Source organism: Electrophorus electricus, chromosome 20, assembly GCF_041902795.1.
Source record: "Electrophorus electricus isolate QZ-2024a chromosome 20, ASM4190279v1, whole genome shotgun sequence".
In the NCBI taxonomy this organism is placed as follows: domain Eukaryota; kingdom Metazoa; phylum Chordata; class Actinopteri; order Gymnotiformes; family Gymnotidae; genus Electrophorus; species Electrophorus electricus.
The window spans coordinates 868,130-884,192 of NC_137516.1; the positions used below are offsets into that span (position 1 = coordinate 868,130).

The following is a 16,063-nucleotide window of genomic DNA, read 5'->3' on the forward strand; positions in this document are numbered from 1 at the left end:
GCTGGTGACGGGGGCCTGGCCTTCGCACTCAGGGCTCCGTCAGCCGCGTGGATCCTCTCAGTGGGCCCTTAGCACCTCAGGGCCTGTACCACCACAACCGCATCCAATAGGAAGAGTGGAAATATAGAATAATATTTAAATGATGATTCCAGGAAGTGACTCCACTGCAGTAAAGGATGTAGAAACAGGTTGTTAGTAAAAACAGCAGAGTGCTCAAGGTTTCCTAGGAAACAAGACATTTCAGGCAGAGGTCTTTCATGAGCTGTGCAAAAACAGTGTTTCTTTAAATATGAATATATTTTTATGTATGTAGAAAAACGTTAAACTGAATTAAATCAGAAATTTGAATACAGTGCTTATATAATGTCTATACTTCTTGTATAAGTCTGTTGCATGTGGCTTTAGGATTAATATATGTTAAAATGTGTTTGATTAAATAGCTGCACCTGAAGTGCAGGCAAATGACATGATGTGTAAGTACTCTTGTAGTTATTTTAAATGACGGGATTTGTAACTGCTCTTATAGTTGTTTTAAATGACATGATGTGTAACTGCTCTTATAGTTGTTTTAAATGACAAAATCACGGCAGTGCAGCAACGGTAAAGCGATTTCACGTGTCCATGGAAACTGATTTCAGTTTGAGGGCATTTCAGTGTAAACAGCATGTTCTCGAAAACAAGACGCGAGCACGGAAGTGACGACCTTACCGTAGTTACCTGGAAAGCTTAGTACTGAATGTACAGCGTCGGGGCGTAGTCCAGCTCTCTCTCTCTCTCTCTCTCTCTCTCTCTCTCTCTCTCTCTCTCTCTCTCTCTCTCTCTCTCTCTCTCTCTCTCTCTCTCTCTCTGTGCATCACCCTTTGAGGTATCTGCAATCTGCACTACGCCGTATTCGTGGGTTATCTAGATACCGTATTATTAAAAGTTATTTAAAAATAGATTTATGGTCTCTAAATAAACTCTTTAAGTATTATGTTCTTTTAAACCTCCTCTCGTTTGCTAGGTCTCGTTCACCTTGGGCTTCTCTCCTAGTGTAGACAGTATTTATCCAGCCCTTCACAACGTGAGGTGCCAAACACACTTGGACACGTTTAGTGTTCCGCGGTTCGTCCTTAAACTCGCAGCTCGTTAAACTTTGGCTTCATTCCACAGCAAGTAGTGCTCAGCTCCTACCGCCGCACGAGCGGGTGGTGTGTGTGTGTGTGAGATCCAGCTCTGTCCGTCTCACGCAGGCCGAATGCGTCATTATTCTCATATTTTTCTATTGACAACAAAGAGGAACTTGGGAGCCTAAATCCTGAGTTCCAGCGCGGGACTGGCAGCACCCGCACAGCCACGCGCCCGCGTGCCCGGTAGATCTCCGCCTCCCCGGCGCAGGGAAACTCCGCGGCCTCCACCGGATGGCAGCAGATTCCTCTCCAGGCGTTTGGAAACGTGAGAGCCACGACGTGAGCTTCGCAAACCAATGCCACCAGAATGACTACCGTCGCGTTTCCTCTCGTTTTCTGGAGTATGAACTGCAGTAATAACAAACGTTTGAGGTTTTCCCTTTAAAGTAAAAGCGTAATACAATGACGTTATATAGGCTACATTGAGGCTTTATAGTAAGACAAAGTGTCCGTTAAATCAAACAGAATACAGGAAATTTTATACAATTATCAAAATATTTAGCTCGGAAGTTAGGACTGCAGTACCCGACTGGAGACCGCAAAAGAGTGTGTAGCTTTTAAAAAAGTAAAGAGAAAAGAGCAAAATAACCGAGAAAACGATCAACTTTAATCCGCCTCGCCGTTCTCAGTAAAGCGAAAAGCGCGTCGAAAGCGCGCGGCCAGCTCTGACGTAGTAGGCTGGGCTCGTATAAAGGCTTCACGTCGTCAGCATGCTCGCGCTCTGAGACCCCACACAGCCATGCGCCCTCACCGCGGAGAGGCCACGCCGCCCGACACCACCTGCGCACGCAACTGACTCCAACACCCTGCGTGCGCTCGCGACATGGAGAGCGCCAACAACACCACGGACATCCGCGACTGGGGCGAGAGCGCGACGGCGCTGGAGCAGGTCGCGCGGAGCTATCAGGTGGTCACCTCGCTGCTACTTGGCGCGTTGATTCTTTTGGCCGTGTTCGGTAACGCGTGCGTGATAGCGGCTATAGCCTTGGAGCGATCGCTGCAGAATGTGGCCAATTACCTCATAGGGTCGTTGGCCGTTACGGACCTCATGGTGTCGGTGCTCGTGCTGCCGATGGCGGCTCTGTATCAGGTTTTGAACAAATGGACCCTGGGGCAGGAGATCTGCGACATCTTTATATCTCTGGATGTTCTGTGCTGCACCTCATCTATCCTGCACCTGTGCGCGATCGCGCTGGACAGATACTGGGCCATCACGGACCCCATCGACTACGTGAACAAAAGGACTCCGAGACGAGCCGCCGTCCTGATCAGTCTCACGTGGCTAGTTGGCTTCTCGATCTCGATTCCTCCCATGCTGGGTTGGAGGAAACCGGAGGACCGCGCCAACCCAGACGCGTGCACCATTAGCCAAGACCCCGGCTACACCATCTACTCCACGTTTGGCGCCTTCTACATTCCTCTGATTCTCATGTTAGTACTTTACGGGCGGATATTCCGAGCGGCGAGGTTTCGGATCAGAAAAGCCGTTAAGAAAACAGAGAAGAGAAAAATATCGGACAGGCGCGTAGCGGTGTCGCCGGCTCTGCTGCACGAGAAGGCGAGCGGCGAAGCGAACCAAACCTGGAGGCGCAGCGTGGAGCCGCAACCCAGCTCGTGCGTAAACGGCGCGTTAACGCAGCGCGAGGGGGGCGAATCCCTGGAGATTATAGAAGTTCTCAGCGACTCCAAAAACCACCTCGCGCTGCCCAACAACCCACAGCCGTGTTCGGAAAACAAACCGGAGAGGAGCACGGACGCCAAGAGGAAGATGGCCCTGGCGCGCGAGCGGAAGACCGTGAAGACGCTGGGCATCATCATGGGCACGTTCATACTGTGCTGGTTGCCGTTTTTCATCGTGGCGCTCGTGCTGCCGTTCTGTAAGTCGCGCTGCTACATGCCGGACTGGCTGGGCGACGTCATTAACTGGCTCGGCTACTCCAACTCACTCCTCAACCCCATCATATACGCCTACTTTAACAAAGACTTCCAGAACGCGTTCAAGAAAATCGTGAAATGCAAATTCATTAGACAGTGAAAGACGACATTTTGTGTAATGTTGTTTTGAGTGAAGGAATGTCGGTAGATGTGAGGGTGAGCTGATCCGTGGCTGCGATCTGCGCGCGACAGAAACAGGAGGTAGAGCGCGGCTGTTCGTCGCTTCGCGTAGACACTTAACCTGCCTCCACCGCAAAATGCTGTACGTCATTATATTTGCTGGATTTTAATGATTAGTACACTTCTCTGATCGTTATCACGGTGAAAATACGCTTTGTTGCATTCAGTAATAAAGATCATTACCAAACGGCACTTGCCTGTTCTGGTGAATAACCATCCTTCAGAGGGTCAGCTGAACATAGCCCTAAACACAGACCATTACAAGACCCCACAGGTACAGAACACACCTGGATGTTTCCATGCGGATCTCAAGGGATGAGGTGACAATACCACAACAGAAAACTGTGGAAGTCACAGTCAGTTGTTTTGTTTTGATTTGATTTGATTATTTTTAATCCTTGGACATTGTTTTCTTAACTTGATCAGTGTTGTAAATGAACGATCACACCCAAACACTTAGCAAGGAGGGAGGGAGAGAGAGAGAGAGAGAGAGAGAGAGAGGGAGAGAGTGAGAGAGAACCTGCTTTATTTATTGGGGTTATAACTCTGCATGTGGGATGGATACTTTATATGTGAGCACCTTGCCAGACAGCAGTTATGGCCTTGCCACAGGACAGTAAATATGACCGAGAAACCCGACCAACCTACGCAGCAGTTTCACAAGTGCAGCGATCAAACACCAGCTGTCACACATGTACTGCCATCACACCATGTCTGAACAACACACATGATATATGACCAGCCCTGTCCACCTGTCCTCGCACACTAGCGTGACTTATGTGTTCTCTTATGTGCCATGGTAAATACAACATTTTAAAAAACTATGCAGTACTCCACCTATGACAATTTACTTCAGTAAGAGCAATATATACAATACATACATTTCTATAAATATAAACAAGGTACTGAAATATTGAACTGAAATTAATTTATGCATATGGCATTCATAATGTAGAAAAACCTGAGGGATTTCTACTCAGAGGTCCCTGTACTCAGTTCTCTGTGCTCAGAGCTTGATCAGTTCTGTTCAGACTTCTATATTTTCTAGGCTCTATCCAGAAGCACTGGAGTTCTGCAGGTAATGTGGTTATTCTCCCCCACCGCGCCCTGGTTCTGGAGATGGAGATGCCCGTGGGTCTATGAGATTTCACAAACTCATCTTTCTCCTCAAACTGCACACACATATTAGCAAAAATAACATTCAGAGAGAATCAGTGCATTTGATAGGGACCAATATTTCAAAACCAGTCAAATTAGGCTTCTAATATTCCAAAGAAATCATTTCACTTCTTCTTTTCTGGTTAGACATGGCAAACGCTTTGCCCTTGAACAGAAGCATCTGCACAATATCCGCGCTTAAAGATGTCCGCACTTAAAGATATCAGAACTTAAAGATATCAGAACTTAAAGATATCCGCACTTAAAGATATCAGAACTTAAAGATATCAGAACTTGTTTGTATATTTTTCTGCTTCCTACAAATGATCCAAATAATGTATGGAAAACCCTGAAAGGGGAAGCAACCATCTCTCTGTCTGTGATGGTGATGAGAGATGCTGGTCAATCTGTGAGGTGTCGTGATGAGGAGGGCAGGGCTATTGTGTTGGGGGTAGGGGGACTCTTTTAGTGGGAACTCTGTGTAGGGGGGACTCTGTGTGTAGGGGGACTCTTTTAGTGGCGACTCTGTAGGGGGGACTCTGTGTGTAGGGGGACTCTTAGTGGCGACTGTGTAGGGGGGACTGTGTGTAGGGGGACTCTTTTAGTGGCGACTCTGTAGGGGGAACTCTGTGTAGGGGGGACTCTGTGTAGGGGGAACTCTGTGTGTAGGGGGGACTCTGTGTAGGGGGAACTCTGTGTGTAGGGGGGACTCTGTGTAGGGGGAACTCTGTGTGTAGGGGGGACTCTGTGTCGGGGGGACTCTGTGTAGGGGGGACTCTGTGTGTAGGGGGACTCTTAGTGGCGACTCTGTGTAGGGGGGACTGTGTGTAGGGGGACTCTTTTAGTGGCGACTCTGTAGGGGGGACTCTGTGTGTAGGGGGACTCTTAGTGGCGACTGTGTAGGGGGGACTGTGTGTAGGGGGACTCTTTTAGTGGCGACTCTGTAGGGGGAACTCTGTGTGTAGGGGGGACTCTGTGTAGGGGGAACTCTGTGTGTAGGGGGGACTCTGTGTAGGGGGAACTCTGTGTGTAGGGGGGACTCTGTGTAGGGGGGACTCTGTGTGTAGGGGGACTCTTAGTGGCGACTCTGTGTAGGGGGGACTGTGTGTAGGGGGACTCTTTTAGTGGCGACTCTGTAGGGGGGACTCTGTGTGTAGGGGGACTCTTAGTGGCGACTGTGTAGGGCGGACTGTGTGTAGGGGGACTCTTTTAGTGGCGACTCTGTAGGGGGAACTCTGTGTGTAGGGGGGACTCTGTGTAGGGGGAACTCTGTGTGTAGGGGGGACTCTTTGTAGGGGGGACTCTGTGTGTAGGGGGACTCTTAGTGGCGACTCTGTGTAGGGGGGACTGTGTGTAGGGGGACTCTTTTAGTGGCGACTCTGTGTAGGGGGAACTCTGTGTGTAGGGGGACTCTGTGTAGGGAGAACTCCGTGTAGGGGGGACTCTGTGTAGGGGGGACTCTGCGTAGGGAGAACTCCGTGTAGGGGGGACTCTGTGTAGGGAGAACTCCGTGTAGGGGGGACTCTGTGTAGGGGGGACTGTGTGTAGGGGGTACTCTGTGTAGGGCGGACTCTGTGTAGGGGGGACTCTGTGTAAGGAGGGACTCTGTATAGGGGGGACTCTGTGTGTAGGGGACTCTCATTCTGTTTTCTAACACATCTAGTTTGCTTCTCATCACCATGATCGCGACAGTGAAGCGCACAGGTTACTACTGCCTGAAATTACATTCAGGTTTGGGAAATCACCATTGGGGTGCTAGATTAAGCTATTTGCATATACAGAGCCCTCTATTTTGCAGCCTTATATACAAAATGCATATTTATTAGGCAAAAGTGCAAAACAGACTAATTTGACATATTCTCCATAGATCATGTAAGTACATAAAATAGTTTTTCTGTGGTTTTTATTAAGTGTCGTATATTTTTAGGGTTTTAGGGGTTGGTTTTTAGAGTCTGTGAGTGTAGGAATCAGTATTTGTGTATAGTTGTTGTGTAGGGCAGTGGTGTCTCAGTGGTTAATATACTCTACTAGTAATCAGAGGGTTGCAAGTCCCACCACTGCCAGGTTGCCACTGTTGGGTCCGTGAACAAAACCCTTAACCCTCAATTACTCAAGTTGTGTTCAGACAGAATTGTAAGTCACTTTGGACAAAAGTGTGTGTGTGTGTGTGTAGGGGTAACACTAATCTAGTCACAAAGTCAGAGGTGTCTGTCCAGGTTCAGATAAGGAGAACTGACACCTTGTGTAACCAAACCACCTCAGCTAAGCAGTAAATGTAAACATGTCAGATGTATATTAGTTCAGTAATAGTTTAACAATAACTGTACAGCAGTGTGATGCTCCTTTAGCATATTTCAAACACTGACATATAAAAACTTCTTGATTGAATAATAACAGAAACCCTGAGAGTAGCAGCTGGGCACAGAGGAGGGGTCTGTGATTGGCTGGTCCACGGATGATGGGTCTGTGATTGGCTGGGTCCATAGAGGAGGGGTCTGTGATAGGCTGGGCCACAGAGGACGGGTCTGTGATTGGCTGGTCCATGGATGATGGGTCTGTGATTGGCTGGGCCCATGGAGGAGGGGTCTGTGATTGGCTGGTCCACATCAAGGCTCTGATGCTGTGCTGGGACACAGCTGAGTTTGAGAGCCGCTTCCTTCTCCTCTGATCCCAGGCCAGTTTTTTTGTTTTTGTATAGAGGTCACTATGGTTACTGCAATTAAGGTAGCTATTAGTTATTGCATCGGTTGTGCAGTAAGTGATGCAATTCTGCATGAAGGATCTGTGTGTAAGATTCAGATGACCAAAGTGTACAGTGGTATCTACTCCTCCCCGACGCAGCACAAGACATCTGCTCCCATCACGTGACTTAGTGAAGAAAACACACACAGCTCCCCTCCTACACAGCAGAGCAAATGGAATAAATATACGAGAGAGAGAAGCTGAGTGACAGAGAGAGAGAGAAAGAGAGAGAGAGAGAGAGAGAGAGAGAGAGAGAGAGAGAGAGAGAGAGAGAGAGAGAGAGAAAGACCTATAGATCTGAAGGAAACGCTCAGGCTAAAAATGAACCACTCCGTAAAATATTACTAATGAAAGTTCAATCTTAATTATCAGTTTATATCTTAAGGAAAATGATCCCCACTCCTCCTCTCTCCTCCTCTCCCCTCCTCTGTCCTCCTCTCTCCCCTCCTCTCTCCTCCTCTCCCTTCCTCTCTCATCCTCTCTCCCCTCCTCTCCTCCTCTCCCTTCCTCTCTCCTCCTCTCTCCTCCCCTCCTCCTCTCTTCTCCTCTCTCCTATTTCAGGCTTTTTTTGTAATATAAGTAATAAAAGACAAGTAAAAGACAACTGGCTTCATAAATGTGCATATTTGCTGCAACATTTACTATCGCTGCTGTATGATTATATGATTATATATAGAGGCAACCTATCAATAATACCATAATATAATCATACCACAAAATGTCTCTTATTAGACAATGTGTGTAATACACGTCATTTTCTTTATGGTGTGATGTAATCTAGTCCTGTCATCCTTAGCCCCTCCCCCATTATCACATGACTCAGAAGCTTCTGTCAAAGAACAACAACAACAACAACAACAAATAAACAACAACAAATAAAAAAGAACTTTGCTTCTGCCTCAGGAAACCTTAAGAATGTTTCATAAGAGATTCCAAAAAAACACGTAGTGGCATCCCATTAGCCCCTAGTGACCTCTAGTGGCTGCTAATGGCATCTATTTAACTGATTAATGTTGACAGTGTCAGGTGCACAGGTGTGTGAGAGGTCAGTGCAGATCTGCATGCTGATTACCTGGGGCAGAGGAACACTGACTTCTGCCCAGGCACACACACACACACACACACACACTAACAGGTAACGGACACTAACACACTGATCCACAGCTTATACGCATGCATGGAGTTTATGCAAACACACACAGGTCACACATACACACAGGCATTATACAAGCACACACACAAATAGGTTACAAACCAGTTACACACAGGTTACACACACAAACCAGTTACACACAGGTTACACACAGGTTACACAACAGGTGATGCTATCTCCTCCTGGACTTTCAAATCTGGTTGGCTGCACACTGCAGTCTGCACACTAGTCTGTACGATGCAGTCTATATGCTACAGTCTGCACACTAGTCTGCACAATACAGTCTGTCCCTGTGTGTGGAAAACCAGTACCAGGCTGTGATGGCAGAACACTCTCAACACCATTTCTCTTGTTAATCAGGCACACTGGTATTAGTTAAACATATCCAATGCTAATGTGCCTTAATGGCCACACGCCGAGCCTGACGGTACGGCCTTGTCAGTGTGAGGAGATCAGACAGGCTCCAGTCAGGGAGACTGGAATCTGAGTGAGTTTACGCAGCTTCAGAAGACCTGCAGTGGGCGTGGGACTGTGGGACGAATCACAGACGGCTTCAGAAGACCTGCTGGGGGCATGGGATTGCGGGACCAATCACAGACCATGGGATATTCCTGCACATTAACCTGCGCTTTGCTTCTGCCCAATTGAGGAAAAATAATACAGAGCAATTATTTGGATGCATGTAGCTACACGATGATGACATGGTCGCCATGGCGATCTTCTAACACTGAATTGTAAAGATGTAATTACCTGATGACATCAAAGGCCTACAGTACCACACTGAAAGCATTTCAGAAACACTGGCTTCAAACACATCGGTATGAAGATTCATCTCATTTGCATAAAGCCTTCCTGCACCCCAGAGAGACCAGTAACAGGACCCCAAGGGTCCATGTAAACAGTGTTTATGTCAGAGTGCTGCTTGTATAAACATTTCTGCCTCAGGTGCATGTAGGTACCATATGCACCTGGATAATTGCCAAGTGGTGTATCCTTACCTGACCATTTACATGCTAATTTATCATTAATTATAACCCTTTAGAAATAGTTGTAAACAGTCTGAAATTACTTTATATGTCTCGGCAGAGATGAGCCTCATGATGCGTAATGACAGTTTGCAGGTGTGTACAGACATCCTGCCGTGCAGTCTAACACACTGATATTGGTTTTGATGAGGGCCTGGAGTCTGGGACCTGCCTTGTGTTTCAGCGAGAGCTGCTACACGCACAGATCTGATCCAGAGGGCCATAAGGTCTTCCAGACGCTCTCATCCTACACTCACAGCAGACGGACTTCAATAAAGAACCATTGTGTGAAGTTATACGTTCTTTGTCTTCTCTGACTACCTCATAACCACACACAACTTTATACAGAAGATCAGTATATCATCAAGAGCTCATTAGTACAGGTTTTGGGTTATGGAGGAATAAAAGAATAACATGTTTATTTTGACAAAAATGTAACCTTCAAAAAACTAAATCCAACACACAGCCTGGTTAACAGCTCCTACTGTAATCCAACACATGGACTGTTTAACAGCTCCTACTGTAATCCAACACACAGCCTGGTTAACAGCTCCTACTGTAATCCAACACATGGACTGCTTAACAGCTCCTACTGTAATCCAACACACGGACTGTTTAACAGCTCCTACTGTAATCCAACACATGGACTGTTTAACAGCTCCTACTGTAATCCAACACACAGCCTGGTTAACAGCTCCTACTGTAATCCAACACATGGACTGCTTAACAGCTCCTACTGTAATCCAACACACGGACTGTTTAACAGCTCCTACTGTAATCCAACACACAGCCTTCTTAACAGCTCCTACTGTAATCCAACACACAGCCTGGTTAACAGCTCCTACTGTAATCCAACACACAGCCTGCTTAACAGCTCCTACTGTAATCCAACACACAGACTGCTTAACAGCTCCTACTGTAATCCAACACACGGACTGTTTAACAGCTCCTACTGTAATCCAACACACGGACTGCTTAACAGCTCCTACTATAATCCAACACACAGCCTGGTTAACAGCTCCTACTGTAATCCAACACACGGACTGCTTAACAGCTTCTGTAGACCAGTGTGATGAGGCTTGGTATACATGCACGGGAGCCGATAGAAATGAATCCATTGTTAGGCACTAGTTCTAGTTAACTAACCCTGTTGTATCTAGCAGTAAAGATCGGTCCTGGTGCATCTGATTGTGTGATTTATATTCTGTATGACTTGCTTTAGTTAATAATTTAATAGTTCTGTCTATAATAATTCTGTGTATAATATTATATGTTGGGGTTTTGGAGGAGGACCCTTTACCAACCCTCTAATATTCTACCAGAGGGACTTCTGGAACATTCCATAGACCATCCACAGACGATCCAAAGACCACCCCCTATCCTAACGCAACCACAACTCCAGCCATCTCGTTCAGCAGCTGTCTATACCTCCTGCTCCAAGAGGAAGCTAAGCGCTCATTTCCCAGGTCTTGCTCTTTTGCTGTTGGAGCTGTCCAGCTGTCTGTCCAGTTGTCTGCTGGACAAAGATAATCTCAAGCCAAGAGTATTAGGACCAAATGCACTCATGTGTGTTAAAGTTTTCACGCACTGTTGCTGACAGATTATGAGAGGAACGTTTGTCAGAAGCTTCACACTGCGGTGCTGAGCGTGTGTACACATGGTGGAAGATGTCACGGACACTCGGTCCTATCCTGTACCTTCACCAGCAGAAGCCTCCCGTCTGACTGGCCTCTATGGTAATGCTGAGCACCTTCCAGAATTACTGGTTCTCCTGGCAAACACGAGCAAAGCCATCACTCTCCTTCACGCCGTGACGAACAGCACCAGTGATGGTTACATCTGTTACCCAGCATGCACCTGTGAGTGATGGCTCCGCTAACACCGTTTGTGCGATTGTCCTGAGATTGTTTATCCACATTCACTTCCTGTTCAGTAGGGAACGTTAATCTATCGTCCTGTGCGTGTGCGTGTCTTCATCTCTCAGACATCTCTCCTTTCCACAGCCACTGTGCAGTTTTCTCATTATTCTGGAGTTTATGCTCCTCGTTCAGAGCCTGTCACATAATCCTACTCACAATCTATCACATCATCAAGTTTGGCTTCTTTGGATTACATTCAAATTCATGTCTGCAGCCCAGAGCCTGGAGATCCTCCTGCCATGGCCCCGCCTGCCTGAGCTTCAAACCAAACAAGATTCCTCCATATTTAAAGTCTGATCCTTAAGCACTAGCTATCTAAATGCCTGGGGATCTAGAGAGAGAGAGAGGGAGAGAGAGAGGGAGAGAGAGAGAGAGAGAGTAGTGAGAGTGAGAGAGAGGAAGAGATAGAGGGAGAGAGAGAGGGAGAGAGAGGGAGAGAGAGAAGAAGAGAGAGAGAGGAAGAGAGAGAGGGAGAGAGAGAGGGAGAGAGAGAGAGCGAGAGAGAGAGAGTGAGAGAGAGAGAGAAATATTTGAATCTGTAATTGAACTGATGTCCTTGTGTGTCTGTGAGGTGTGGGGCCGCGTACAAATCAGGAACTCAACACATGGGACAAACACCCAACAGAGAGCCAGCATGCAGAGTTTTGTAACACCACAAACACACACAGGGCAGAATTAGACAGACCACCATTAATAATAGCACACTAACACACACTAACACTATACTAACACTACATTAACACTACACTAACACCACAAACACACACAGGGCAGAATTAGACAGACCACCATTAATAATAACACATTAACACACACTAACACCACAAACACACACTACACTAACACATTTACAACACTGTGACCCCCACTCACACTAACACTACACTAACACACACTACACTAACACTACACTAACACTACACTAGCAAAGAGAACAGTCCCCTCACTCACACACTGGTCCTGAAACACAGTTCAGCATTACCACACACTAACACTACACTATCACACACTACCAGTTCACTAACACTACACATGCTCAGGAACAGAAAAAAAACAAAACAGCAAACTCAATCAGAATCACCCAAATTACAAAATAACTCAAACAAAACCACATCACTTATTGGGAAACTCAATCAAGATCACAGAGTAAAGTGGAGTTTTATCTGCCCTAAATGGACAGTCCAGCGTGATAGGTTACCTCAGCACACTGTCTGATCTAAACCTGATCTCCACCTGACCAAGTACAGACTGAGTGACCAGCACCTGGACACAGAGACCAGCAGACGTGAACAGTCCTGGTGACCTACAGAGCAGAGACTGTGGCAGCAGCGCCAGGACTAGAAGATCCAGACACAGCTGCACTTTATCACAGAATGTACAACACTTATACAGATTAGGAGTCAATTTTTTACCAAAATATTCCCTGAGTTAAAAAATTTCCCTGATGAGGAGAAGCTGCTGTATGTTCTCGGTGAACATAAAGAGTTCAGCACACTGGCATCGCTGGACGTTAATAATGATATTATTATTATTATTATTATTATTATTATTATTATTATTATTATTATTGGTAATAGGAGTAATTGTTACTGTTACTGTTGTTGTTTTTTGTTATCTTTTGTTAGTGTTAATTTCTTCATTGGCAATACATTTCTTCTTTGGCAATACAAACTTGAATATTTGTCATGCCAATAAAACATCACTAGACTGAACTGAGAGAGAGAGAGTGTGTGTGTGTGTGTGTGTGTGTGTGTGTCTGAGCGAGTGAGAGAGAGTGTGTGTTTAGCTTTAAGTACTTGTGAGTTCTATCAGTTTTTCAGGGGTAATTGGCTCTGTGCTCTGAAGACCCAGAAGACTGAGATGGTAATAGATTGTGAAGGGTTAACAGCCTCAACTCAGTGTGACATCAGCTGATTCTGCTGTCAGAGACATTCTGTTACTGTTATTATTTTATAGAAAATAAATCAGATGGATGATTTTATTCACATTCTGAGGCTGTTTGGAAAACATTCAGTCTGTTCACAGACCCTACAGAGCAGACCGACATGTCCGCAGACCCTGTAGAGAAGACCAACATGTCCACACACTCTGTAGAGTAGACCAACATGTCCACAGACCCTACAGAGTAGACCGACATGTCCCAGAACCCTACAGAGCAGACCAACATGTCCACAGACCCTGTACAGTAGACCAACATGTCCACACACTCTGTAGAGTAGACCAACATGTCCACAGACCCTGTACAGTAGACCAACATGTCCACACACTCTGTAGAGTAGACCAACATGTCCACAGACCCTGTACAGTAGACCAACATGTCCACAGAACCCTACAGAGCAGACCGACATGTCCACAGACCCTGTACAGTAGACCAACATGTCCACAGAACCCTACAGAGCAGACCGACATGTCCACAGACCCTGTACAGTAGACCAACATGTCCACAGACCCTGTACAGTAGACCAACATGTCCACAGAACCCTACAGAGCAGACCGACATGTCCACAGACCCTGTACAGTAGACCAACATGTCCACAGACCCTGTACAGTAGACCAACATGTCCACAGACCCTGTACAGTAGACCAACATGTCCACAGAACCCTACAGAGTAGACCGACATGTCCACAGACCCTGTAGAGTGACACACCTGATTTAAAGGTACACATTTACTAAGACACACCTGTTTCTGTGCACCATGGGAAAACTCCCAATAACCTTTATAGTCAGGATAACCTTCCTTCAGAATAACTCATTATTTGTGTATTAATTCAGCTGAGGAAACAAAGTGGGGAGACATTTTGAGTTTACTGAGATCATTTATGCTTACCTCCTGAAACCCTGGGAAATACCAAGATGGGCATTTTAAGAGGCAGTAAACAAAAAATTATTCAGTTCAAATGAGTCAGTTCTAGTGAGTGTGTTTCAGAGGTAGTGACTGACACACCACTCTATAGAGGAACTGGGATTTTTATCTGCAGAACAGCAACACATGAGCTAATGTGTCTCTGGTAGAGAGGCAGTAAACTGAGAAAAAGCGTGAGAGGGAGGGATAAAGAAAGAGAGAGATGGAAGGATGGAGAGGGAGAGAGAGAGACATCTAGAGAAAGAGAGAGAGTGATAGTTGAGGTGACAGTAGTCCATCCATGTGGTGTCACAGCAGATGTCCACTGTCCTCGACTGGTCTGGGTTCTTCTGAGACATCACACTCTTAGTGCTGCAACAGACCAACACTGACTGGAGAACAGAGAGTGTGTGTGTGTGTGTGTGTGTATGTGTGCATGGAGGGTGATACAGTACATCAGTGCAAATGTGGCCATTATCATCGTTCTCAGGGGGGTAAGGAGACCCTCATTACATTACCCCAAATAACCCAGAACGCTGTACGAGGCATCTTCCTACCTTTAGCTGGTGGTGGAATGTTGAATCACACCAAAAGAGACACATGATGGAGCTTCTTTAGAGGGAAAAGTGTCCAGCCAGGCACTGACTGAACAGGAAGAGTCTGACACCATCAGCAAATCCACACAGAGGACAAATGAGAGAGAGAGAGAGAGACAGAGAGAGAGACAGACACAGAGAGAGAGACAGAGAGACAGACAGACAGACAGAGAGAGGGAGAGACAGAGAGAGAGAGACAGAGAGAGAGACAGACAGACAGAGAGAGGGAGAGACAGAGAGAGATAGAGAGAGAGAGACAGAGAGAGGGAGAGACAGAGAGAGAGGCAGACACAGAGAGAGGGAGAGACAGAGAGAGAGAGAGACAGAGAGAGGGAGAGACAGAGAGACAGCAGGGGAAGTTCCTGCTCTGGATAAGAGTCACTCTGAGTGATGAGCATGGCATCTGGACACCAGTGCCGTGGGATGCCACAAGTCAGGACCTGAAGCACTAAGGACTCAGTACAATATTTCTGTGGAACTGAGCAGAGCCGCTCCGATTGGCTGTTTCACTGTCCAGTGAGGAAGAGTGCAGTAAATCCTACTGTAAACTGAGCCCAGACGCATAATGAAGGGAGGAGCCACAGCCTGGACTGTCCACATGACGGAGACACTGTGTCTCACTGAGGTGTTTAATGAGCTGCAGTAATCCCAAGGCATAGGGTGATTAGTCTTCCCTCGGTACGGAGTCTGTAGGAATCACATGGTTTTCTCTCAGGCCTTGTCATCCTGTAGTGAAATCTTTCTCACCCACACTCTTCCTCACTGTTATCCCATAAAGGCAGAGCTGCACCCGTGCTTATTACTGCCTGACAGGCTGTTCGCTCCTTGTAAAAGTACATAAACATTAAAATTACTCAGATAGTGGCTTTGCAAAGCTACACCCAAATATGTGTCCACGGGTTTCATATCCACATTAAAGAGCACAGCGCATTTGCGTGTCCATGTGTGTGTACACCTGCATTTTGGGGTGAGTGCAGTGTGTATTCGTGTGCTGTGTATGTATGTCCATGTATGAAGTGATATAAAGTGACCTACCAGTTACTAATGAACTTATGTTAACTTGACGCAAATGTGTATCAGAATCCATATAGACCAAATATATTTGAATTCCCACAATGACCTGATTAATCCTTAAAGTTAAAACAGATACTGGTGGGCAGTTAGTGAGTGTGACTATGTGTGTGTGTCCGGGCTAAAGAGCAGAAGGATCGGGGGGGTGGGGTGTGTGTGTGTGTGTGTCTGGCTCAGTTAAGATGCCCCCTGGGGAGTCTCCGTGTTGAGGAGTCTGGAGAAGACACATCACCTCTAACAACCCTCACTTCACTTCCTGCTGTGGCTTAACG

General features: G+C 46.5%; 1 protein-coding gene across 1 annotated transcript; it reads left to right on the forward strand.

Moving 5' to 3' along the window:
- The first annotated feature begins 1,745 nt into the window (after positions 1–1,745).
- On the forward strand, positions 1,746–3,492 carry htr1aa (5-hydroxytryptamine (serotonin) receptor 1A a). Its single transcript, XM_027026183.3, has one exon. It carries the CDS (start codon positions 1,993–1,995, stop codon positions 3,202–3,204), a length of 1,212 nt encoding a protein of 403 aa, XP_026881984.2. The 5' UTR covers positions 1,746–1,992; the 3' UTR covers positions 3,205–3,492.
- The last annotated feature ends 12,571 nt before the right edge of the window (positions 3,493–16,063 follow it).

Excerpts from the sequence above, each read along its gene's own strand:
- htr1aa (XM_027026183.3), top strand. The coding sequence starts at position 1,993 with ATGGAGAGCGCCAACAACACCACGGACATCCGCGACTGGGGCGAGAGC.